The 26,196-nt window shown below is 33.6% G+C and overlaps 1 protein-coding gene across 7 annotated transcripts in view; it reads right to left on the bottom strand.

Moving 5' to 3' along the window:
- LOC100917056 (ATP-binding cassette sub-family A member 3-like) overlaps positions 1-26,196 on the bottom strand; it is a 242,475-nt gene that overhangs the window by 73,982 nt on the left and 142,297 nt on the right. For all 7 annotated transcript variants that reach the window (XR_004233331.1, XM_031962329.1, XM_031962313.1 and 4 more), the window contains 2 exons: positions 9,357-9,455; positions 3,052-3,223 (listed from right to left, as the gene is read on the bottom strand). Coding sequence is in view for 6 of the 7 variants with exons in the window: in XM_031962329.1 (XP_031818189.1) it covers positions 3,052-3,223; positions 9,357-9,455 (271 nt within the window). In the remaining variant the exon portion in view is untranslated. The remainder of the gene's footprint in view (positions 1-3,051; positions 3,224-9,356; positions 9,456-26,196) is intronic.

Here is a 26,196-nt window from a genome sequence, read left to right as displayed (position 1 = left end):
CACATTAAGTACATGTCTTTGAACAGAAGCCTACAGAATAAATACATATTAAAATACTTTCATTTGTTTCTATAAAATAACAACTTTTAGGATGAAAATATATCATATAATGCATAATATACTTGTAATAATCATTTATTAATTTTTATTGAGCTACTACCATATATAAAATACTAAGCCTCATCAGAATTGTAGTCCTAAACAGACAATTGCCCAAAGGACATTTGGTGTTCCACCAATATCTCAAACTTGATATGTCCAAAATGGAAGACATTATGTTCCTGCTAAATGCATTTCTCTTCCAAACCTTCCCATTGAGAGCACCAGCATCTCTCCATTCACTTAGGACTTGGAATCAATCTTTCTGGATTCTTTCTCTCCTCTACCTCCTCCCTCCTAAATAATGAATTCCCAAATCCCAGATCCATACTATCTTTTGCTTTTAGAATGTTCTTTCTTGTCCAGACTATTGTAACAATCTCCTAATGGGTCTCCTTATGTCAGGCAGATACTCTTTCTAATCCATCTGCCACACACATCCACCAAACTTTTTGAGTGAATCTGGCTGGATCAATGATCTTCTCAGAAACTTTTAATTATTTCCTATTGCATCTAGGATAAAATGTAATACTCTTAAGCCTAACATTTAGGGTTCTTTACAAACTGGCTTCAATCTATGCCTCCAACCCTATTTCACATTATTTCTCCCAAACTTTATACTCCTTATAAATCTGGATTATTAGCTTCTGTGTGGAGTTATGCAAATTATTCCTTATACCTGGAATGCACTGCCTCTTTTAGTTAGGCAAAATTTTAGAAGCCTTTATCTTCAAGTACTACTTGAACTCAAAGGAGGTAGTTTTTGGCATATAGTAGATAGTATGGTGAGCCTGGATACAGGAATACCTAAATTCAAATCTGTCTGCAGATACTTAAAAGTTGTAGGAGTGCCTCAGTTTCTTCAACTGTAAAACAGGAATAATAAAAGCATCTTCCTTACAGGGTTGTTGTGTTTCAAATGAAGTGATATTTATAAATAGTAATTAGTACAGTGTCTGGCACATAGTAGATGCTACATAAATGCTTATTCCCTACTTCTTCCCTTCCTCTTTGATGAATCCTTGACTAATCCATCCCATTGTTAATGATCTTCTCATATCTTATATTTAAGCACTTTCACATACATATGTATACATATATTCACATATACACACACATCCAAACATACATTGTAATCCAGTAAACTGTAACTGAACCCCCAAAGTTTAGCACAAAGTGTTGCAAAATCAGGTACTTAACAAATGTAACTTGTGTATACATTATGTCTTTTAAGTAGACGGGAAGACCCTCAATGACAAGAGTTTTCTTTTCTTTTCTCTTTATGTTTCTATTTGTTTGGTATAGGGCTATGAATATAATAAATTAACTATGTAAATGTTGAATTGAATCTAATCTCTGACTAGTTTTTGAATCCTGATCTTAATACTTTTTGAATGATCATGAGCAAGTCATTGAACCTGTTACTTCACAAGATGATAATTTTGAAGAAAGTGCCTTACAGGACTAGGTAAATGTAAGTTGTTATTATTTATGGCCTCAGGGCGTTTACAATCTATTTGGGAAGATCAAATTGATGCACATTAAAAATAAATAACAATATGAATTAAATATTACTATGATACAATTATAAGACAACAATACAAAAGATGGTTTTTTAGTAGAAATCTTCATTGAAGATTAGATGACTATTTGTTTATTTATTTATTTAAGTGAGTTACTCATTTAAATACATTGCCTCTAAGGTCGCTTCCAATTCTGAGAATCTATGATTTTAGATCATAGTGCAATATATAATAAAATATCAAATAACTGGTAATTTTTTGTGCTCAGAATTCAGAGGAAGGAAATGGCCATGGAAGTTTTCATGGAAAATGTAAGGTTTGAAAAATGATTAAAACTTGGTGGAAAAGGAGAGGAAATCATTTTGGGTGAGAAATGCTTGTTGACAGAGGTGAGATTGTTTTTAGGGAAGAGTGAAAGTATAAGTTTAATTGAAATGCATAATACTACAATTGAGAAGTAAACAGGGGGCCAGAATGTGACATGATTCAATGACATGGAAACTAAGCAGGTTTTCCCTCTCACCGGATATTAATAAGGCTATTTTGACTAAATTTTTAAAATTCAAAAATTTTTTTAACATAATTTCTCTGATTAACCTATAAATAGAATTCATAAGTATTTCAGTTTCAACTACCTAAAAAGTCAAACTAATCTGATGACATTAAAACAAAATTTGTAAGAGATCAGTGTTTATTTTCAAATTGAATTAACATCTTATTTAGTGTACAATGAAATATTATGACTATTCTCTTACTGTTTTAATGGTTATTAATTCTGCTGCTATCTGCCAGGACTTAGAACCTTTCCTCATCTACCATTTTTGTTGTGCAAAACAGCCCAGAGGTCTGAACTTCAGATTTTAGGGACCTGGGTCTAAAATCCTGGATCAAACACTTCCTAGCTATGGGTCTTGAGCAGAACATGTAATCCTGCACCTCAATTTCTTTGTCTGCTACATGGAGATAAATGATACTTGCTCTTGTGGGAATTGTATTTTGTTAACTTTAAAGGAAAATATAAATGTTATTAAGTCCTTTTGTTGTGTCCAACTCTTTGCAAGTCCCTTTATGGGATTTTCTTGGGAAAGATACTGGAGTGATTTGCCATTTCTTTCTGCAGGGTACCCATTTTACAACTGAGGAATTTAAAGCAAACAGAGGTTAAATGAGTTGCTTAGGGCCACATATCTAATAAGTTTCTGAGACTGGATTTGAATTCAGGTCCTTCAGATTCCAGTCTCAATGCTCTAATTCATTAAGCAATATGGCTGCCACCTACATAAATAATTATTAGCAACCCAATCCTAGATTGATTTTCCCTAGCTGCTATTTCAAATCTTTGGATCCAAATAATCAAACCCAAATATTTCTCTAGCATGTATTTTAACCACACTTTGTCAGAATGATAATACTAAATAAGGCTGCTCACTCCGGTATTTAATTTCACATGAGATTTCTTTTTAGATAGACTCTTCAGTTCTAATTCACTTGAGTCATCAAGATTTTCACTATCTTCTGTATCTTCTGTATTTTTCTTGTATTTCAATGTTGGGAGCTGGATTGCTTGGAGATCAATGCTAGAATCCACCAATTTACTGACCCTAAATCAAAAAAGGGCAAGGCATTTAATTTACTTGCAGCTAAAACATTAGAAATTTAGAAAATAAGAATCACCAAAATGCAACAATTATCAAAAGAGAGGAATTGACAACATTCTCATAGAGGGGTGATCTTTAGAATGAAGACTGATTTCCAAAATAATTAAGATAGTAAAACTTTCTCAACACCTTCCTTCTTGCCCCAGTGAAAATATAAAAGGAGTGGACTGGCTTGCAGAAGGGGTCAGTGTCTTACCTATTACTATACACTTTTGATATCAGTGAAGCTCACAGCTAAGTCTCTTTTGTGTAGAAATTTCCCATGCTATTTAAATCTAAACACTGATCAAAAAGTCAGCCAAGCTATTACATTCTTTGATTCAATAGGATCCTATTCCAACAATCATTCTTTTGTTTGCATATCTGAGTTCTCTTTTTATACATCTTTTTCTCCATTCACTTAAAATAAGTCACATTTATATAATGCTAAGCTTTACTATATGCTTTAGGGAACACCTTCTTCATATGACTTCATGAAGAAAGAAGTTTTCTACCATGAACAGTGAAACTGATGTGTTTGCTAAAAGAGGCAGTATCTCCACAACACTTTCAAATTTGGCACAGACTTTGTGATTCAAAAGGTACAGGTTTTGACTCTTATTCTTAGAAAAAAGCACAAAAATAGCTGTTAAAATGCTAATACCAGAGAAGGTATTACTCTCCCTTTCCTTTCTTATGAGATATGGAAGAATAGGTAGCAATGATGGTATAAAGGGTGATAATACACTTATCAGAATAAAGAAGTCAAGAGGAAGAGCTGGTTTTTTTTGACATATAAAAGGGTATTCAGATACTGATCCTCCAATTTTCTTTTTTTGTTTGTTTGTTTGATTTGGGACTAGCAATCTATGGACTACCATGCCAACTAAGCCCAACAAAACTTTTTCAGATATGTGGAATTATAATCCAGTTGTATTCCATGTACATAAATATTTGTATATATCTTAAAGTCAGGAACTATATTACTAATTTATGTAATTGCTGATAGATTTGCAAGTCTGTATTAAACTAAAAACATTTCCAGAATTCCTTCAATGAAAGCTTCCCAACTCTCTCTCTTTTGACAAATTCTGTCAGTTTTACTAAGTGAGATTAGGCTGTCTACTGGTAGTCACTTGGTAAAAGTTTAGAGGAGTAGTCATTCTGGAAAGGTTGTCTGGGAAGGAAAATTCAAAGAGCACTAAAATTGCTTCCCGGAGCAGTGTTCGTAACAAATCTTCTGGAAAGAGTAGTTTACAATCATTGCTTCATCCCATACTTTATAATAATTTGTAGCAGTTAAGTAGGCCAGGCGACAGAATATCATGCTTGGTGTCAGGAAAAGCTGAGTTAAAATCTTGCTTCAGACATTTATTAGCTGTGTGACCCTGGGCAAGTCTCTGCTTCAGTTTCCTAAACTATAAAATGGGGACCACGGAGAAAGAAAGATCAAATACTCCAGTATCTTTGCCAAGAAAATCCCATAAATGGGGTTCCAAAGAGTCAGACACAACTGACATCATCATAACATTTATGTGGTACTTTAAGATTTATAAAATACATTTCTCACAATCTGTTGCAGTTGTAAAGATCAAATGAGATAATATATTTTAAAAGTACTTCATAAACCCTAGAGCTAATTAGCTTAAAATTGATATGTAAATATTAGTTTTTAATCAGAGGTTACCATTGATCTCCAAAGCTAAATCCAAAGTTTTCTTTAGTATTATGTTGATGCCTGGGGCACAACTATTTTCTGACACTGTCTTTCTTGGTTTTTTTTTTTGTTTGTTTGTTTGTTTGTTTGTTTTTAAAACACTGTACTCCACTGGTCTATTTTTTTTTTAACCTCTTAATCACTCTTTGATTCCATTTTCTCCTTCCACCTCCTAAAAGCATGTTTCCAGAGTCCAATACTTAATATTCTCCATTCTATAGGAAGCCTGGATAACTTAACTAACCTATTCTTATGGTTTTTGCTATCTGTGGTTTTGCAGATACAGATAATGCAATTTATCCAAAAGCAAAGTCATCACCATTCCAAAATTAGCTCATTGTTCCAACTTTTATATTCCAATAAAGGAACCATTGCCCTCCCTGCCGCTTGGATTTAAAATCTCAGAATGACATTTAACACCAATTTGATACCTTTTGTTCCTCTCTTTTGTGTTTAAAATCCCTGAAAAAGTTCTCTACTAAACAGTGCCTCTGCTTTTTCTCCTTTCACTCAATTCTAAAACCTTTGCATTTTGGCTTCCAATCTCTTCATTCAAATGAAAATGCTCTCCCCAAAGATACTATTTTTAAAAAATTGACAAATCAAATAGTCTTTTCTCAACCTTCATCCTTTTGGTGCTTTATCTGAAACCTCTGACATTGCAAATCCTCTTTTTCCTAGATACTCATTCCTTTCCAGTTTTCATGGTAGAGCTCTCTTCTGGGTCTCTCCTAATCCTGTAACCACATCTCAGTCTTTCTTGGTTCTTTATCCAGATCATACTTAGGGATGCCACAAGACTCTGTCATGGCCTTTCAAATTTTCCTTTCATACTATGCCATTTGGTGATCTCATCAAGTTCTATTAACTATATGCTGAATCAGTTGAATTTAGTTGGTTCAATTATCATTTCAATGCAGATAATCCCCAGATCTCTATATCCAGTCTCCTTTTCTCTTGTAAAAGACGCATTAACAAAATGATGTTGGGATTTAGAAGAAGGAAGAAAAATCTCTAGATGGGATGAGGAGCTATTGGAGAAGTCAGAGAAGTTCCAAAGTAGGTCACACTTTTAGGAAAGATAAGATATCTATGTTGAACCTTCTTCTTAAAAGGAGACTTTGAAGCTCATATCTTCTCTGCTCTTTTCTATCACCAACACCCAGATTACATAGATATCTTGAATTCAATGTCATGTAAGCATCTTAAAACTCAACATTATCTAAAACAGAACTCATTATCATTCCTCTATAAACACTCCTCTCTCCTATAACTCTTACTGAGGAAGGTGCTGACTTCTGTCAGACACCCAGACTCATCACCTGGGTCTTACCTTCCATCCCTCTTTTACATTCATTCCATGTACTCAATTTGTGGCCAAGTCTTGTCATCTCCATCCCCACACCTACTCTCATGTTGCCTTCTCTCTTTGACCCCACCACAAGCTCAGTGCTCTCATCCCACACCGCTACTCCACACTACACAGGCCTTCTTGTGAATTTCCTTGCCTCAAATTTCTACTAACTCCAATCTATCCTGCTGCCCAAAGTGGCTTTTCTCCAATGTAGGTCTGGCCCCATCAGGTCCTCCTCCTGTAAGGATCCGGAGAGGGAACTTGCACAGCGCCATCAGGAAGTCCAGAGACCTTGAAGCCTGAGATCCCCATGTGGTTTCTGTGACCAGCATGGACTACCCCGTGAGCAGAAGCTCTGGTTGCATTAAGATGGCATCATCAACGGTGGAGTTTCCTTCTCTAACTGGCTGTGCGTGTGACCTCATAGTCCCCATATAAACAGTGGGGACCAGGGAGTTCACTAGGAGTTGGACAGGAGTCAGCAGGTCAGTAACAGTGCAGAAGAGGGAAGGATGTGAACGGGTGGAATAAAGATCTCAGCTTGTGAGCAGCTGTGTCTTCGGGCGCTCTGTTGGACGGGAGAACAACTGCTCAGAGAGGCAGTGGCCAGAGATCTCTGAAAACCTCTGACTGGGGTAAGATTGGTAAAGAACCACTGTGCGAGACAGTGGCTGAGGATTTCTAAAGGCCTGGGAACTAGGCGAGACTGGCATTCAGTAATCTCTGACTGGGAGGTTACATCTCCCACCTCTTTATTATAAGGGAATGGTTGTTCTTTATTGCCTCCAAGATCAAATAGAGAACGTCTCTATTTAGCTTTTTTTTTTTTTTTTATAATCCAATGGATTTTATTTTTTTTTTTAATAACTTTTTATTGACAGAACCTATGCCAGGGTAGTTTTTTACATTATCCCTTGCACTCAGTTCTGTTCTGATTTTTCCCCTCCCTCCCTCCGCCCTCTCCCCAAAGATGGCAAGCAGTCCTACACATGTTAAATAAATTGCAGTAGATCTTGGATATAATATATGTGTGCAGAACCGAACAGTTTTCTTGTTGCTCAAGGAGAATTGGATTTAGAAGGTATAAATAACCCGGGAAGAAGAACAAAAATGCAAGCAGTTTACATTCATTTCCTAGTGTTCTTTCTTTGGGTGTAGCTGCTTCTATCCATCCTTGATCAATTGAAACTCAGTTGGATCTTGTCTTTGTTGAAGAAATCCACTTCCATCAGAATACATCCTCATACAGTATCGCTGTTGAGGTATATAATGCTTTCCTGGTTCTGCTCATTTCGCTCAGCATCAGTTCATGTAAGTCTCGCCAATCCTCTATTTAGCTTTTTAAGCCACTTGCTCCTTTACTACCCTTCCAATGTTCTTTTACTTCACTGCCTTTCTTGTATGTTGTGATCCAGCAATAGCTGTCTTTCTGCCTGTCCTTATGCTGAACTTCCTCTTCAGAAACTGTATTTTCACTAACTGTCCTGTATAGCTGAATCCTTTCCTGTCTTGTTTTTAAGTGAAGCTTTCTTCAAGACTCAGACTATAATCTACCTTTTGCAGGAGACTCCTTCCTGAGTCTCTACATTTCTGCTGTCTGTTTTCTTAAATTATCTCCTATTTTATTTATAACTTATACACACATAGTTGTTTACAAATTATCTCCCCCATTGAAATGTGAGCTCCTTGTAGTCAGAGACTGTGTGTTGTTTTTTTTTTTAAGGGGGGGGGGAAGTTTTTTTTTTTCCTTTTTCTTTGTGTTCTCAGCATTTAGTCCATTATCTAGCTCAGACAAAGGGGCTTCAAAATACTTGCAAAATCATGAATTATCTACACATGCAATCAACCACAAAGGTATTCAATTCTCTCAATAGATTGTTTCATGGCTGCATCCTTCTTTGCTCTCCTACTATCATCACCTTATTATTGCAGGATCTCATTACTTTTTGCTTAGTTTTATTATAGGTCATTTAAGTGATTAAGTCAATTAACTTCTTTCTTCCCCTTCAATTGACATGAAATGCCACACATTAATTTTCTCAATGAACAATTTAGTCATTTTTCTGTTTAAAAAACTTTAAATAACTTCCCACTATCTACTAAAGTCTAAATTATTTAATTTGGTGTTCAAGGCCATCCACAATATGGCTTCAACCTACCCATCCAGACTTGTTTCATACTACTTTCTTTCATATCCTGCAAGACAGAGCCAGCCTTGGTACTGATACCTATCACTACCCTTTGTACCTATGACTAGAGTGAAGATATGAGTTCAAAGTCTCCTTTTAAGAAGAAGGCTCAACATAGATATCTCATCCTTCCTAAAAGTGTGAACTACTTTGGAGTTTCTCTGATTTCTTCAATAGCCCCTCATCCTATCTAGAGATTTTTCTTCCTTCCTCTAAATCCCAACATCATTTTGTTAATGTATCTCTTAAATACCTATTACATTCTGTTTTGTTTAGGGATTTCTATTTCTAATATTATAAGAGGTTTATTGTTTTATATACTTCTGTGGACAAGGAGTACATATTGTTTTATTTTTTGATGTATAATATATGTAAAAGTTGCTTAACAAATGTTTGCTGAAGTAAACTTCTAATTTATCTTTGAAAATCAGAAATAGTACATAGAGAACTGGTCTATGAAGACCTGAGTTCAAGTTTTGGTTCTGATAAAATAGTTATGTGAGAAATCTCGAAGTGCTCTAAGCAACTCTTTATAACTATCGTTCAGATAAAGTGCCAATCTGCTTTGGAAAAGAGAGGTAACTCATCTAGGAATTTTCTTTACCAATAAAATTGCAGTTTCAGTCCTCATTCCCATTTTCTTTCCATCTTGTACATAGTAGATATTCATTAAATATGTCCATTATTTTTGTGATACACAATGAAAAAATCATCATCTAAAAGAATGCTTCTGTTCTGAATCCACTTGTGAATTTGCACACTAGCCCCTCTTTACTTCTAATATCATATTTATTAAAAATAACAAATTACAGAGTTTTGTTATTTATCTTTATTTACCTAAGGAAGACTTCTTCCATTGTAGTGACAGAAACACCATAGCTGGCAATACCTAACTCTGTCTGTTTTTCTTCCAGTTCAGTAAATAGAGATTCAAATCTGGAAAATTAAAAGAAAAAAGAGTGAAAAGAACTCCTCCCCCCATTAAAATACTTTTTAATGTTTTGTCTTTTTTGAGTTAAAAGAGTCTTATTTACTTTCTTATTTCTTCAAAGGCCTAGAGAGATCATTACACTGACATCCTACTCATGCTCTGATAAAATGAGGTAAAATACTCCATTTGGCATAGAATAGGGTTGAGAACTTAAGATAAGTACTGAAATCATTTCTATAATCCTGAACTTCTGATGGTACCACAATCCAGATTTATTTAGAAAATAACACTGAATGCTATAAGCCAATTTTGTTATTTTTTTCTTGTTTTTTTTTTTTGATAATAACTTTTTATTGACAGAACCAATTTTGTTATTTTAAAGAGAAGATAAAGCACAAGTTGTAATGTCTTTATGTGACAGCATCACTGGAGAACCGAGAACACTAGGTGAACATACTCTGTCCCCACAAAGGGAACATTCATTGCCATACCTCACATCTCTTATTTGTTCTTCTCCACTTCTACTGCTCATCTTACTGCTTCTTCATCACCTTCCACTTGGATTGCTGATAAGCTTTTCTCATTTGATTATCTCTCTTTTTTTTTTTGGTAGCCCTTTTCTTCCCTCCAATCCAACCTAAATACTTATACCCTAAATTTTAAAAACATATTAACTCTCTAAAAAGCAATTAGCAGAAATTAGACTTTGACCAATACTTTTTACGCTATTATACTCCATTCTAAATGTTCATACAACCCTAATATTAAAGATCATACTTTGTAATTGAATTTCTAAAAAAAAATTTTTATGGGATTTAGTAGGTAAATCTCCAGATAGGTTACATATTTTGTAGCTATTTGGAACAGAATTTCCCTTTCTATTTTTGCTTCTTGGATTATAATTATTATACAAAACTGCTGTTGATTTTGAGGGGTTTGTTTTATAACCTGCAACTCTGCTAAAGCCATGGCCTCAATTAGTATTTCTGGAAATTCTATAGAATTTTCTAAATAGATCATTAGCAAATAAGAATAATTTTACTTCTCTTTTCTTATTGCTATTTCTAACATTTCCAGAACTATGTAAAATAATAGTAGGGAGAGAAATCATTACTGCACTTCTCTCATGTTTACTGGAAAAGGTAATAAGGTCCTAGTTTATCCCTATCCTATAGGAAACTTTTAAAAAATACTCTAATTTTTCTAAGCATATGTAAAAACAATTTTAAACATTTATTCTTTAGGATTATATTATTTAGTGTTAAATTCATTTTTAGTCTATTCATGACCTTTTATTAAATGTAATTTTTATTGCAATATTATATGAAAAGGACATATTTAACATTTTTGCCTTTCTGCATTTGCTTGTGAGGTTTTTAATGCACTAATAAACTCTGATTGTTCAGTTTTTGTATGGGTCCCATGTACCACTGAGAAAAAGATATTTTCCTTTCTATTCTCATTTAGTCTTCTCCAGAAGTCAATCATATTTAACTTTTTTCTCAAAGTTTTTAAAAAAAATTTCTAAACTTCTATAATTTTCTAAGGTTATATGTATCTCCTTAATTTCATATTTTTTTTGTTAGACTTATCTAGTTCTGAGAAGAGAAAGAGATTACCCACTAGTATAATTTTAGTATTTCTTCCTATACCTAATTTTACTTCTTTAAAAACTTGGATGCTATTTGGTGCATATGTGTTCAGTACTGATATTACATTGTTCACCATACTATTTAGCAAGATAGTTTCCTACCTTATCTCTTTTAATTAGATCTATTTTTGTTTTTGCTTTGAGATTGTGATTACTACATCTGCTTTAAATATATACATATATATATATGTATATATATATATATATCTTAAGCATGATTCTGCTCTAGCCCCTTATTTTTATTCTCTGTGTCTGTCTGCTTTGAGTGTTTCTTATAAATAACACATTTTAGGATTCTGGTTTTTAATCTGCTATATTATTTGCTTCCATTGTGGGGTGATTTTATCCCTTTCATATTCTATTATGATTACTGAATATTTCCCTTTATCTTGTTTTTTTTTTCTGTTAATTCTTTGCTGTCTCTCTCCTTTTTCTCCTCAAAAATGTTTTGCTTCTGACCACAGAAGTCTCCAATATTCTCTCCTTTCTGCTACCACCCCACCTTCTCTTATTCACTCTCCTATTTCCCTGTAGAGTAAGATAGATTTCTATACCCAACTGAATATGTATGTGGTTCCGTTTCAGCCAATTCTGATGAGTAAGGTTCAAGCACTATTCAACAATACTCTCCCATCTTTTCCTCCATTTTAAAAGCTTTTCTATACCTTTTATGTGAGAAAATTTACTCTGTTCTACCTTTCTCTTTCCACTTTGCTCAGTATATCTCTCTGACCCTTTAATTTTTTTTGTTGTCATTTTTTTTGGATACCATCCTATCATGATCAATTCATATCCATACCCTCTATGTATACTCCTAACTGACCTAATAATGACAAAATTCTTAGGTGTTATAAGTATTAATTTTCCATGAAGAAATAAAAATATAAACAGTTTAACTTTACTGAAATCTTTCTTATTTCTCTTTTTCTGTTTTTTATATTTCTCTTGAACCTTGTATATGAAGATCAAATTTTTTGTTCACTCTGGTCTTATCATCAGAAATTTTTGAAAATTCTTTATTCCATTAAATATTCATTCCTCCACTGAAGGATTAAATTAAATTTTGCTGATTCTTGATAGTAATCCTGGCTTCTTTGCCCTCTAAAATATCATATTCCAAGCCTTCCTATGTTTTAATGTAGAAGCTGGTCAATCCCATATTATCCTGACTATAGTGTTATGATAGTTTTATTGTTTCTTTCTGGCTACTTGTAATATTTTTCCTTGACTTGGAAGCTCTGGAATTTGCCTATAAAATTTCCTGGGAGTTTTCATTTGGGGATCTCTTTCAGGAGGTGATTGGTGGATTCTTTCAATTTCTTTTATCTCAGTTCTAGAATATCAGGACAGTTTTTCTTTAATACATTCTTGAAATATGATGTTGAGGCTCTTTTTTTTATCACTGACTTTCAGGTAGTCCAATAATTCTTAAATTATTTTTCCTTAATCTATTTTCCAGATCAATTGTTTTTCCAGTGAGGTATTTTACATTTTCTTCTATTTTCTTCATTCTTTTGATTTTGTTTCCATTGACCCAATTTTAATTTTTAAGGACTTGATTTCTTTAGTGAGCTTTTGCACCTCCTTTTCCATTTGGTCAATTCTACTTTTTAAGGAGCTATTTTTCTACAGTGAATTTCTTTTTCCATTTTTTTGTGTTCTTCCTTTACCAACTTATTCATACTTTATTTTGTTATTTTCTTCTATCACTCTCTCTCTCTCTCTCTCTTGCCATTTTCCCTTTATCTTTTTGAATTCTACTAATTCTTTTTTTTGGCCAATTCACTTTTTTTTGAGGATTTGCATGTAGCTGTTTTGACAAGGTTATCTTCTTCTGAATTTGTTTTTTTTCCCCTTCTCTGTCATCACAGTATTTTCAATGGTCAGGTTTTTTTTGTTGTTGTTGTTGCTTGCTTGCTCGCTCATTTTTCCAATCTGTTTCTTGACCTCCAGTTTTTCTTTGTATGTGGACACTACCCCCAGCTTCAGAATTTTTCTACTGCTGTTTTCAGAGGTCGTTTTTATAGTATATAAGAGTCCATTTTCTTCAAGATGGTATGGTTTAAGGAGAAGTGTGATAATTGCTCTTCTGACCTGTTCTAGGATCTATGAGTGATCTCAAGCACTTTTTTCTGCCTTGGAACTGTGGCCAATATCCTCATTCTCCCTGATGAGCTCTAGTGTGAAAGTGTTATTCCTTACTATGGGATTGTAACCCAGTACTCTGTTCAGGCAATGCAATCAAGTCCCATAGTCAGGGTCAGCAAAGGATCCTTTGTAATTTCCTTCTGACCAATGGTGACCCTTTTATACGGGTTATACACTGAGAGCTCTGGAAGTCACTGCTGTTAATTCAGTTGCCCCAAAGGCTTGCTGGGGCAATGTCCTGCTACTGGCTTTTTGAGTTTTATCCTGCTACGGGCTTGTACTGGGCTTTGCTCCACTCTCACCCCAGTGAGTCATACCTTTCCTGTTCAGTTTAAATTATCTTTACTGGAAAACTGATTCACCTCATCTTTTGTTGATTCTGCTGTTCCATAATTTGTTTTGAAGCATTATTAAAAAATTGTTTAAAGAGGAATTTGGGAGAGCTCAGGTTAAGTCCTTGCCTTTATTCTACCACCTTGGCTCCCCAAGTCCATAGGATGCCTTCTTTTTGTTTTAGGTAGATGCTTTTTATGAAATTCTACTCTACTTTGCATCTGCTGAGTTCCTTGGAACAAGATGCCCTCCCAGGCTAAACTCATCATCTCTAATCTCATTATCATTGTGTTAATTTAAGCCTCAATGGATGCCACTTTCCTTACCTCTTGAATAAGAAATACCTTCTTATTAGTAAGTTCATTTCAAATCATTTCAAGAACGTGACTCTCTCCATGGGAATTTAGCCTTTCTTTAACCCTATGAGACTGGGAATATGCCACATGTGTTTGGCTTCACTCTACAATCCCAGGAACTAGCCACAACTTGGGACACAATGGATGCCAGTGAGGGTTGGCCCCCTCCCTGACATCTACATTTATCAAGTCATATCTTGGAAGCCCATCTGGCATTTCCTTCTCCTATACCTAACTTTCTATATGTAAGCAAGTTACCTCTGTGCCTTCTTTGTTTTCAAGCCTTATAAATTCAATCCCGTTTTAATCCTCATTGGGCTTTACCCACAGAGATACTATTCTGCCTAGGATAACACTTTCCCCTATCGAGTTTGAAGGCTGCAACAGGGCCCCCAGCTATTTTCCAGTGCTCCTTAGATCAGTGATATACCTTGCTCTCTCTCTCCTATTTTAATCATAGTTTTCCTTATTCTTTGTCTTTTATGCATTATTTACTGTATTGGTTGTTATTGTAGGCAATCTATTCCGTGTACTGTATAATTAAATTTTACTTTCACTTTGAGTTAAAATTTTACTTTCACTTTAATTGAGTTAAAAAAAGTGCCATTCATAGGAACAATCCGAACCTATCCTTAAATTAACAGAACACCCCTTCTCTTAAAGGGGAATACTAAACTTCCCCAAATACCATCATTTATAGAGGGCAGAAACTGTACTTTTCAGCCCATTGAATTAAACATCTATTGCCTTCCCGGGTTTCAACTCCTTGGAACAAGATGCCTCCTTCCTTTCCTGGCTCTTTTTGTGTGCTATTTCCCCCTCCATTCAATTGTTAGTTCCTTAAAAGCACTTTCTTTTATATCACCAGCACTTAGCACAATGTAGTACATAATAGGTGCTTATTAGATTGGATTAGATATTTTTAAAAGTGTTTCTATACTTTGTATAGTTTTTTAGTAGAAGAGTGCTATTTTTTTGTTGCTTTATTAAGGGCCTTTTCTGCATCTGGTAAGTGCATCATGCACTCTGTTTTGTTTTGTTTTTTCCCAAAGCAAAGGCATTTCTTGAAATGACAAAGTAAGAAACTATAAACAAGACAGAGAGCAAAGTTAGCTGTAAAATAGATAATTTTGATTACATTAAATTAAAAAGTTTTGGGAAGGATTCTGGGAGGAAGGCAGAGGAAGCCATAAATTTCAAGCTTTTCAAATTTCCCCCACAAATAGAACAAATTTGTGCCTCAGGGCAAACACAGACTGGTGAAAAAATCAAGAAGACTGTGCAGAACTGGGATCTACTGGGGTTCTCCAGGTACAATACAAAAAAGATTTGAAGAAAGCCTCCAGGGTAGGATTAACCTGTCTGAAGTGCAAACACCTCCAGGCCAGCTCACACAGAAATACCAAGTGGGGACCCCTGAGGCTAGCCTCTGCAGAAACCACAGAAACTTTCATCTCCCCAACTGTTTGAGGAGTCCTGGGTCTGACAGTGGAATGATAGAATGAACCTCCTCTGATTAGAACACTAGACCCAGCAGTGCTATAGAGACATGGCTATGGGCAAGAAGGAACCAGCACCCAGTGAGTGCAGAAGCAGCAGGCAGGAACACTGCTGGCTATGGGTACTTACTTCCAGGAGGGTAGGGCTTGGGTTCCAGGTCAGAAGGGAGAGCTTAAGGAAAGCTAGAAGCACCATTCCCCCCATCCCATAATTAGAGATGCTTACTCTAATACTTCTCTCTCTTTCTCTCTCTTTTAAATGAACTGGCAAAGAAGAAAGAACTCAGCCATAGAAAGTTACTATGAGATTCATCTTCAGAGGTTCATCTTCAGAGCAGGATATTCTTTTATGCCAAAGAGAAACGTTAAATGGCTCCCTGCACAGGGAGAATTTATAGAAGAACTCAAAAAAAAAAAGAACTTAAAAATCAAATGAGAGACAATGAGGAAAAACTAAAAAACATAAATAAAATAAAACCATCCAAGAAAAACAAGATTATGAAAAAAAGTTATTCAACTAGAAAAAAAAGATAAGAGTCTCAAAGATGAAAATAATTCTTTGAATATTAGAATTGGGCAAGGTGAGTCAATGAAGCTATTGAGAGCCCAAGAAATAGCAAAAGAGATTATAAAGAATGAAAAAATAGAACAGAATGTGACACATCTTATAAGAAAAACAAGACATGATGAACAGATCAAGAAGAGAAAATATAAAAATAATTAATTGAACTGCCTGAAAGCTGTAACCAAAAAAAAAGAACATTGACAGAATAAAGGAGGAAATACCCCAAGAAAATGGTTCTGGAGTGATAGTGATGGGGGAACCCTGAAACTATCCTGACTTTGGGGTAAACGCTTGAGAAACTCTCCTTGAAGGGGAGAAACTCTCCTTGAAGTCTGGAAAAACTCTTCTGGCAGAGGCCTGCCCCAGGGAATCAAGATAAAGTGGTTTCATTCTGTTATTTTGGTGAGACTAGTTGAGTCCAGGACCACTCCTACCTAACTCAAACTTAAGTAGTCTCATTTAGTTATTAGGCCTCTTAATTGAAGATTGGCTCAGGACTACTCCCAGTAAATGGTCTCATTCTAGTGGAAATCTAGATTGGGGGCAGTAATCTCATTCAATTGAAACTTCAGTCTTAAATCTCTTTTAAACAATAACTTTGTGGCTCATTTCTTTGCAGAGGCCCAAAGCAAGAAGCATGCCAGGCCAAGGGACCTCTCCCTGGCATAGTTGTCTGTGAGGACCCCCTGCCTGCTAAGAAGAGATTCTCTTCTTAGTATTAACTCCTCTTTATCTCTCTGCCAGGATTCCTCTGCTAGACCTTTACTTCTCTTTCAGGATCTTGCCACTGAGGAAGTCAGCCTCCTAACAAAAGCTGACTTCTCAATGCCAGTAAACTTCTTTTTGCCAGTCTAACTTTTTGGGTTCATAAATTCTTTTAGGAAGGACCTGTGCAGACCAGACGGGGTTCCCACAACACTCTGTCCTGCCCCAAACCTCATCAATAGAACATGAGGAGAAAGGAGAAATAGAAAAAAATCCATCAATCATCACATCAAAGAGATTCTTAGTGGAAAACTCACAGGAATATTATTACCAAATTTCAAAACTCCCCAGATCAAAGAGAAAAATTTGCAAGAAAGAGAAAAAAGCAATTTAAATATGCTGGAGCTACAAGTAGAATTGAACTGGACTTAACAGCAGTCACAATAAAAGACTGCAGGTCCTGGAATCATATATACCTGCAATCAAAAAAACTAGTCCTAAAATAGCCAAAAACATCAATCCAGCAAAATTATCCATAATATTTAATGAAGAAAAATGGACATTCAGTGAACTTGCAGATTTTCAGGACTTTCTACCAAACTGAACTCAATAGAAAATTTAACATATTAGAGCCAATATCAAAGATCACTTTCATGGACAAATTGTTTTTTACATAGAAATGTATACTATATATGTTTAAGATTGACGTCAACAGTAGGGTAGCTCAAAAGAAAGAACAGGAAAAAGGTAAAAATAGTAATTCTATTATAAAAATGAGGTACAGAGGAAAAATAGACCTAGGGGCATTAGATGGGGGAAGGAAGGCTCCTAATTCTGAAAAGTCTACTCACATTGGAAACGGGTTAAATAGGCAATACTACATATATATACACCATGAAGGGTACTGCACCCTCCAAAATCTGTAAAGGAATAAGGGGGGGGGGGACAATTAAACACTAAACTTGAAATTCTAAAAATAAAAGAAGAGATAATAAAATTAAAAGTAAAAAAAAAACCTATTGAATTAATAAATAAAACTATGAGCTGATTCTATGAAAAACCCAACAAAAAAGATAAATCTTTAATAAATCTGATTAAAAAAAGGAAAGAGGTAAATCAAATTGTTAGTTTTAAAAATGAAAAGGGGGAACTTTCCACCAATGAAGAAGAAATTAGAGCAATAATTAGGAGTTACTTTGCCCAACTTTATGCCATAAATTTGATAATTTAAATGAAATGAATGAATGCCTTCAAAAATATAGGTTGCCCAGATTAACAGAGGAAGAAGTAAATTTGTTAAACAGTCCCATTTTATTAAAAGAAATAGAACAAGCTATTAATCAAATTCCTAAAAAAAAATCCCTAGGACCAGATGAATTTACATGTGAATTCTACCAAACATTTAAAGAACAATGAACTCCAATGCTAATAAAACTATTTGAAAAAATAGGGATTGAAGGAGTCCTACCAAATTCCTTTTATGACACAGACATGGTACTGATACCTAAACTAGGTAGGACAAAAACAGAGAAAGAAAATTTTAGACCAAGCTCCCTAATGAACATCAATGCAAAAATCTTAAAATCTTAGCAAAAAGATTACAGAAAATCATTTCCAGGATAATACACCATGACCAAGTAGGATTTATACCAGGGATGCAGGGATGGTTCAATATTAGGAAAACTATTAGCATAATTGACTGTATCAATAACCAAATTAACAAAAACCATATGATCATCTCAATAGATGCAGAAAAAGCATTTGATAAAATCCAACACCCATTCCTATTATTCCACTAGCAAGTATAGGAATAAATGGAATTTTCCTTAAAATAGTCAATAGTATCTATTTAAGATGATCAGTAACCATCATATATAATGGTGATAAACTGAAACCATTCCCAATAAAATCAGGAGTAAAACAAGGTTGCCCACTTTCACTATTACTATTCAATATTGTATTAGAAACGCTAGCTTTGGCAATAAGAGATGAAAAAGAAATTACAAGGAGTTACAGTAGGTAATGAGGAAACCAAATTATCACTCTTTGCAGATGGTATGATAGTATAAGAGAACCCCAAAGATTCTACTAAAAATCTATTAGAAATAATCCACAACTTTAGTGAAGTTGCAGGATACAAAATAAATCCACATAATTCCTCAGCATTTTTGTACATCACGAACAAAATCCAATAGCAAGCGATACAAAGAGAAATTCCATTTAAAATAACTATCAATAGCATAAAATATTTGGGAATCTATCTGCCAAGGAAAAGTCAGGAACTATATGAGCAAAACTACAAAACACTTTCCACACAAATAAAGCCAGATCTAAACAATTGGAAAAATATTAAGTGTTCCTGGATAGGTTGAATGAATATAATAAAGATGACATTACTACCTACACTAATCTATTTATTTAGTACTATACCAATCAGACTCCCAAGAAACTATTTTAATGACCTAGAAAAAATAACAACAAAATGCATCTGGAAGAACAAAAGGTTGAGAATTTTCAAGAGAATTAATGAAAAAAAAATCAAATGAAGGTGGCCTAGCTGTATCTCATCTAAAACTATATTATAAAGCAGTAGTCACCAAAACCATTTGGTATTGGCTAAGAAATAGATTAGTTGATCAGTGGAATAGGTTAGGTTCACAAGACAAAATAGTCAATAAGTATAGCAAACTAGGGTTTGACAAACCCAAAGACTGCGGGATAAGGATTCTTTATTTGACAAAAATTGCTGGGAAAATTGGAAATCAGTATGGCAGAAACTAGGCCTTAACCCACACTTAACACTGTACACCAAGATAAGATCAAAATGGGTTCATGATGTAGGCATAAAGAATGAGATTATAAATAAATTAGAAGAACATAGGGTAGTTTACCTCTCAGACCTATGGAGGAAGAAGGAATTTGTGACCAAAGAAGAACTAGAGATCATTATTGATCACAAAATAGAAAATTTCGATTATATTAAGTTAAAAAACTTTTGTACAAATAAAACGAATGCAGACAGGATTAGAAGGGAAGCAATAAACTGGGAAAACATTTTTACAACTAAAGGTTCTGATAAAGGCATCATCTCCAAAATATATAGAGAATTGACTCTAATTTATAAGAAATCAAGCCATTCTCCAGTTGATAAATGGTCAAAGGATACGAACAGACAGTTTTCGGATGAAGAAATTGAAACTATTTCTAGTCATATAAAAAGGTGTTCCAAATCATTGTTGATCAGAGAAATGCAAATTAAGACAACTCTGAGATATCAGTACACACCTATCAGATTGACTGAGATGACAGGAAAAGATAGTGATGAATGTTGGAGGGGATGTGGGAAAACTGGGACATTGATGCATTGTTGGTGGAATTATGAATACATCCAACCGTTCTGGAGAGCAATTTGGAACTGTGGCCAAAGAGCTATCAAACTGTGCATATCCTTTGATCCAGCAGTGTTTGTACTGGGCTTATATCCCAAAGAGATCCTAAAGGAGGGAAAGGGACCTGTCTGTGCCAAAATGTTTGTGGCAGCCCTCTTTGTAGTGACTAGAAACTGGAAATTGAAGGGATGCCCATCAATTGCAGAATGGCTGAATAAATTATTGTATATAAATGTGATAGAATATTATTGCTCTGAAAGAAATGACCAGAAGGTGAATACAGAGAAGCTTAGAGAGATATACATGAACTGATGCTAAGTGAAACGAGCAGAATCAGGAGATCATTATACACTTCAAGAACAATTCTGTATGATGATCAATTCTGATGGTTGTGGCTCTCTTCAACAAAGAGAGGATCCAAATCAATTCCAATTGATCTGTAATGAACAGAACCAGCTCCACCCAGAGAAAGAATACTGGGAAGTGAGTATGGACCACAACATAACATTTCTATTCTTTCTGTTGTTTGCTTGCATTTTTGTTTTTTTCTTCTCATATCATTTTTATTTTCTTTCAAAATCTGATCTTTTTTGTGCAACAAGATTATTGTATAAATATGTATACATATTTTGTATTTAACATATACTTTAACATATTTAACATGTATGGGACTGACTACCTGCCATCTAGGGAGGAGGAAAGGAGGAGAAAAATTGAAACAGAAGTTTTTGCAAGGGTCAATGTTGAAAAATTACCTATGCATATGTTTTGTATATTCAAATTACAATAACAAAATGAGTATATCCCAGAAAAAGAAAGAAATATGGGGAGAGGGATAAGTAGAGGGAGAAGCAAAAAGTAAGGGAAAAAGACAAATAATAGCAAGTTAAGGAGCAGAATTAAACTGTTAGAAGAAAGAGGAAAGAGGGGTGTATGTGTATGTATATATTTATATGTATATACATAAATATATTCTTGCTTAATTATAGTCTGCTTGGGGGAGGTGGAGGGGAGGATAAAAGGAGAAAAAAGAATAAAGTAAAAATGGTGCACAGCAGAGCACAAAAGAACAAGCTACAAGAAAGTAAAGAACCAATGGACACTCATGAATATATTTTCTTTTACTATTATATATTCTTTTTTGAGCTGGTAATTTATTGTTATATTGAATTCTCTGAAGTTTTGCTGGGCACATGACAATGTTCTGTTTTATTTTGTTTTGTATTCCCTTTTGTTTTTCCTTTTTTCTTATTCTTTGTTTTAAATAAATATTTTTTTTTTAAAAAAAGTTTTGCTACAAATAAATGTCACTAAGATAAGAAGGAAAGTAGAAATTGGGGAAAATTTTATAAACAGTTCTCAGATAAAAGTCTCATATCTAATATATATGAAAACTTTATCAAATTTTTAAGAATACGAGTTGTTCCCCAATTGATAACTGGTCAAAGAATATGAACATGCAGTTTTCCAGTGAAGAAATCAAAACAATTTACAGTCATATAAAAATGATCTAAATTATTATAGATTAGAAAAATACAAATTAAAACAATCTTGAGTTAGCCTTTTAAACTTATCAGATTGGATAAAATGATTTAAAATGATTGAAGGGGAAAGTGACAAATGTTGGAGAGATTATGAGAAAATTGGGATAGTCCTTTATTCTTGGTGTAATTTTGAATTGATCCATCCCTTTTGGAAAGCAATCTGGAATTGTGCCTAAAGTATTATTAAACTGCCTGTACCCCTTGACCCTGAGAGACCACTACTAGGTTTATTTCCAAAGATAATTATATCCATAAGATAAATAACAAAAACAGGTTCCAAATCCCATATGATTATATCAATAGATGAAGAAAATTAAAAGAAAATACAGCATCCATGTTAAAATTGATAAAAAGCATAGAAATGGAAGGGTCTTTTCTTTAATATGACCAAAAGCATCTTTTTTTAAATAAAGAACTAACATTGTCTACAAACTTTTACAATTCACCTGCCTGGTTATAGAAATGTGTTATGAAAGTAAATAATAATGACATAATTATAATGAAGTTAATGCTTTTTCTTCAAGGGCACAAATCAAACTGACATAAGTATAAAGGGATAAAGTTTAATTAGTTCTGTTTACTTCCAGAAAAGCATCATAATTAATCTTTAATCTGGAATTACCAATCAACTGCCTTTATTCCACATTATTCACAGGATATCACTGTCAGGCTCACGATTAGTCAGGTGGGAAGATTTCCTGTTCAGAAAGGAAATAGCACAATGGAGAAAACGAATCAAGAGATTCCTACTATTGCATTTTCAAGGCCATCCTCTCAATTTTCCCAGACAAAAAACATACACCTGTATGTCCTTTTGTACTTCCTTTGAGCAGCACATGGCATTTCTTTTGAATGATGGAATACTGATTTAATGATAATCCAGATAATCATACCTGAGCTAAAAATTCAGAGTAATATCAAAATACAGTCCCAAGAATGCTTACTTCAAACAGCAAGCTTCACTAATCTCAATTAGTCAGTACAATATAGTCATTATTATTATTTTTCTTGTATTGTTGAAATAAGTTAGTTAATATAAAGAAAGTTAACATTAAGTTAGCAATAAAGGACTCATATAATTCTCATTTTCCAGTTTAAATTCATCCTGGAGCAGAAATCATTCATTAAAAATAAGAAAATAATCACAGTGTCTAGTTAAACACATACAGTGAACACATGATAGTTCACTCAAAACCCAGAATAACACTGGTCATTTCTAACAAAGGTCCTACTTTCTTAGTAAAACCATTTCATTATTTTAGAATTTTACAACTTGTTTTCAGCAGATTTTATGAACCTGAACAAAGAGAAGGTCCCAAGGAACCCAATATATCTTCCATATAACAGATAAAACAAAAGTCTGTGGTCCTTTTTCTAATAATTAAATTATTAATTATTATTCATTTTAAAGCAAAATATATCCAGCTAAAGATTAAAGAATTTTTAAGTTTTGTGGTCACATTCTTTAACAGTTCATAATATAACAGCATAAAGATTAAAAGAGAAGTTAATTCCATTATCACAGCAATCTCTGGATATTTTTCAAATCCACAACATTGTTTATACACAAATTCCAAAAAAAAAAAAATAAAAAATAAAAAAAAATAAAAGAAAAAGCAGAAGCCTAACAAAACAAAAATATTGATTTGAAAAAATAACAAAATATATTTCTAGTCAAATAATATCAATTCATTTGAATGCATTTGCAAAATATATTATACAGAAAATCACTTCATCTACCAATTTGCCATTCTAGACTAATCACATTAAAAAAACCAGTATAATCACTCTTTTAATTTTTATTGATTTTCATTGATTTACAGCAGCAGTTTCATATTTTCATTCTCCCCTTTTTGGGGTCGAAAAGGCTCTCCTAAAATAAGGAAACAGCATACATAATGATATTATGATTGTATATTCTCCACATAAAGATTTGAACACCTTCACCAAAAGAATTTTAGTATGTTTTATGCAAATTATGTTTTGCAAATTAATTACTATAACTCCCCTTTGGTAAATGTTGTTAGTTTGACAGATAATTATCCATATCATTGCTAGGAACATATATCCAAAAAAATTTCTCATATTCTTTTTATCTCAATGAAAATAAAAAAAATGAAAAACCCACTTTAAATCTCTCATTCTAAATAAAACTCTAAACCCTTTGGTTTCTGCTCAGGCTATTCAAATATTGAAGAGCCACAATTAGGATTACTCAGGATCTAGCAGCTTCCACATTAAAGAATCATAGAACCTGAAATATGATATTCTGTAAAACAAAGGAGCCTGAACTACAGCCAAGAATCAACTATTCAGGAAAATTAATCATTATCTTTCAGGGATAAAAGATGGATATTCAATAAATAGGGGATTTTTAATAATTTCTGATGAAAAAAATCGGAGTTGAACAAAAAAATCTGATCTTTAAAAACAAGACTCAGGATCATGAAAAAGTATATATATGGAAGAGGAAAAAAACCCTATGTTTTTTAAAGGTTAAAATATTTATATCCCTATATGGGAAAATGATATGTGATATACTCTTGAAAACGGTATCTTTTTTCAGGGCAGTCAGAAAGGATGTACTTTAGAGTGTATAGATATGTTGAATTTTTTTTTTTTTTTTTGTTTATTTGGCTAAGGCAATTGGGGGTAAGTGACTTGCCCAGGGTCATTACACAGCTGTTAAGTGTCTGAGGCCAGATTTGAACTCAGACTCTCCTGACTTCAGGGCTGGTGCTCTATCCACTGCACTACCTAGCTACCCTTGATATGTTGATTTTAATGTGATGATATAAAAAAGAAATTGGCGTGGGAAAGCGATTGGACTGGGAGAAGAGAAAATGGGAAGTAAAATGGGGCAAATTACATCACATGAAGAGGCATGAAAGTTCTATTACAATTGAGGGGAAGAAGGAAGGAAGATGAGCATTATTTGAACCTTGATTTCATTAGATTTGGTTCAAAGAAGGAATATTACACATAGTTAAGTCTCTATTATTGAAATTTGTCTCACCTTATGGGGAAGTAGGAGAGGAAAGGGAAAAGAAAAGGGGAAGGCTAATAGAAGGGAGAGCAGAAATAGAAGGGGAAAGTGCAGATTGGGGGAAGTGGTGGTCAGAAGCAAAACACTGGTGAAGAGGGAAAGGATGAAAAGAGAGAGAAAAGTACAACCTGGAAAAAATAGGATGTTGGGAAATACAATTAGTAATTTTAACTGTGAATATAAATGGGAATGTAAATTCCCATAAAATGGAAGCAAATACTAGAGTAGATTAAAAGCCAGAATCCTTCAATATATTATTTATTAGAAACATATTGAAGCAATGAGATACATTCAGAATAAAGATAAAAGGCTGAAACAGAATATATTATCCTTCAGATGAAGTAGAAAAATCAGGGGTAGTAATCCTGATCTCAGATTAAAGCAAAAATCAAAAATAGATCTAATTAAAAGAAATAAGGAAGAAAATTACATCTTTCAAAAGGGTACAAAGATAATGAAGTAATATCAGTACTAAACATATATACAGTTGCATATCATCCAAATTTTTAGAGCAGTAGTTAAATGAGTTGCAAGAAGAAATAGACAATAAAATTTTATTAGTAGGAAATCTCAACCTCCCTCCATTAGAAGCAGATAAATCTAACCACAAAATAAACAAAAATAAGTTAAGTGGGTGAAAAGTTTTTTAGAAAAGTTAGATATGATCAACCTTTGGAGAAAAATGAATGGACATAAAAAGGAATATACTTTTTTGTCAGTGATACATGTCACTTACACAAAAAGTGACCATGTATATAAGGACATAAAAACCTCACAAGCAAATGCAGAAAGGCAGAAATAGTAAATGTATCCTTTTCAGATCATGATGAAATAAAAATTACATGTAATAAGTGGCCATTGAAAAAGACCAAAAATTAATTGGAAACTAAATAATCTAATCCTAAAGTATGGGTGGATCAAACAACAAATCATAAAAACAATAAATTTCATCCAAGAGAATGACAATAATGAGATAACACATCAAAATGTATGAGATGCAGCCAAAACAGTTCTTGGAGGAAATTTTATATCTCTAGATGCTGACATAAATAAAATAGGAAGAGAGAAGATCAATGAATTGAGGTAGCAACTAAAAAAGCTAGAAAAAGAACAAATTAAAACCCCCAATTAAATACCAAATTACAAATTCTGAAAACCAAAGGAGAGATTAATAAAACTGAAAATAAAAAAAACTATTGAACTGATAAAAAAACTAAGAGTTGGTTTTATGAAAAAAAATAGACAAACTTTTGATTAATTTGATTAGAAAAAGGAAAATAAAATCAAATTACCAGTATCAAAAATTAAAAGGGTGAATTTACCACCAATGAAGGGGAAATAAAAGCAATAATTAGGAGCTGTTTTGCCCTTTGTCAACAAATCTGATAATCTAAGTGAAATGGATGAATATTTACAAAAATATAGATTGTCCAAATTTACAGAGGAGGAAAAAATTACTCAAACAGTCCCACTTTAGAAAAAGAGATTGAACATGCTATTAATGAACTCC

The sequence above is a fragment of the Sarcophilus harrisii genome, chromosome 1 (genome assembly GCF_902635505.1).
Source record: "Sarcophilus harrisii chromosome 1, mSarHar1.11, whole genome shotgun sequence".
Lineage (NCBI taxonomy): Eukaryota > Metazoa > Chordata > Mammalia > Dasyuromorphia > Dasyuridae > Sarcophilus > Sarcophilus harrisii.
Note: the sequence above shows the minus strand (reverse complement) of the source record. Positions and strands in the feature narration are given on the sequence as shown.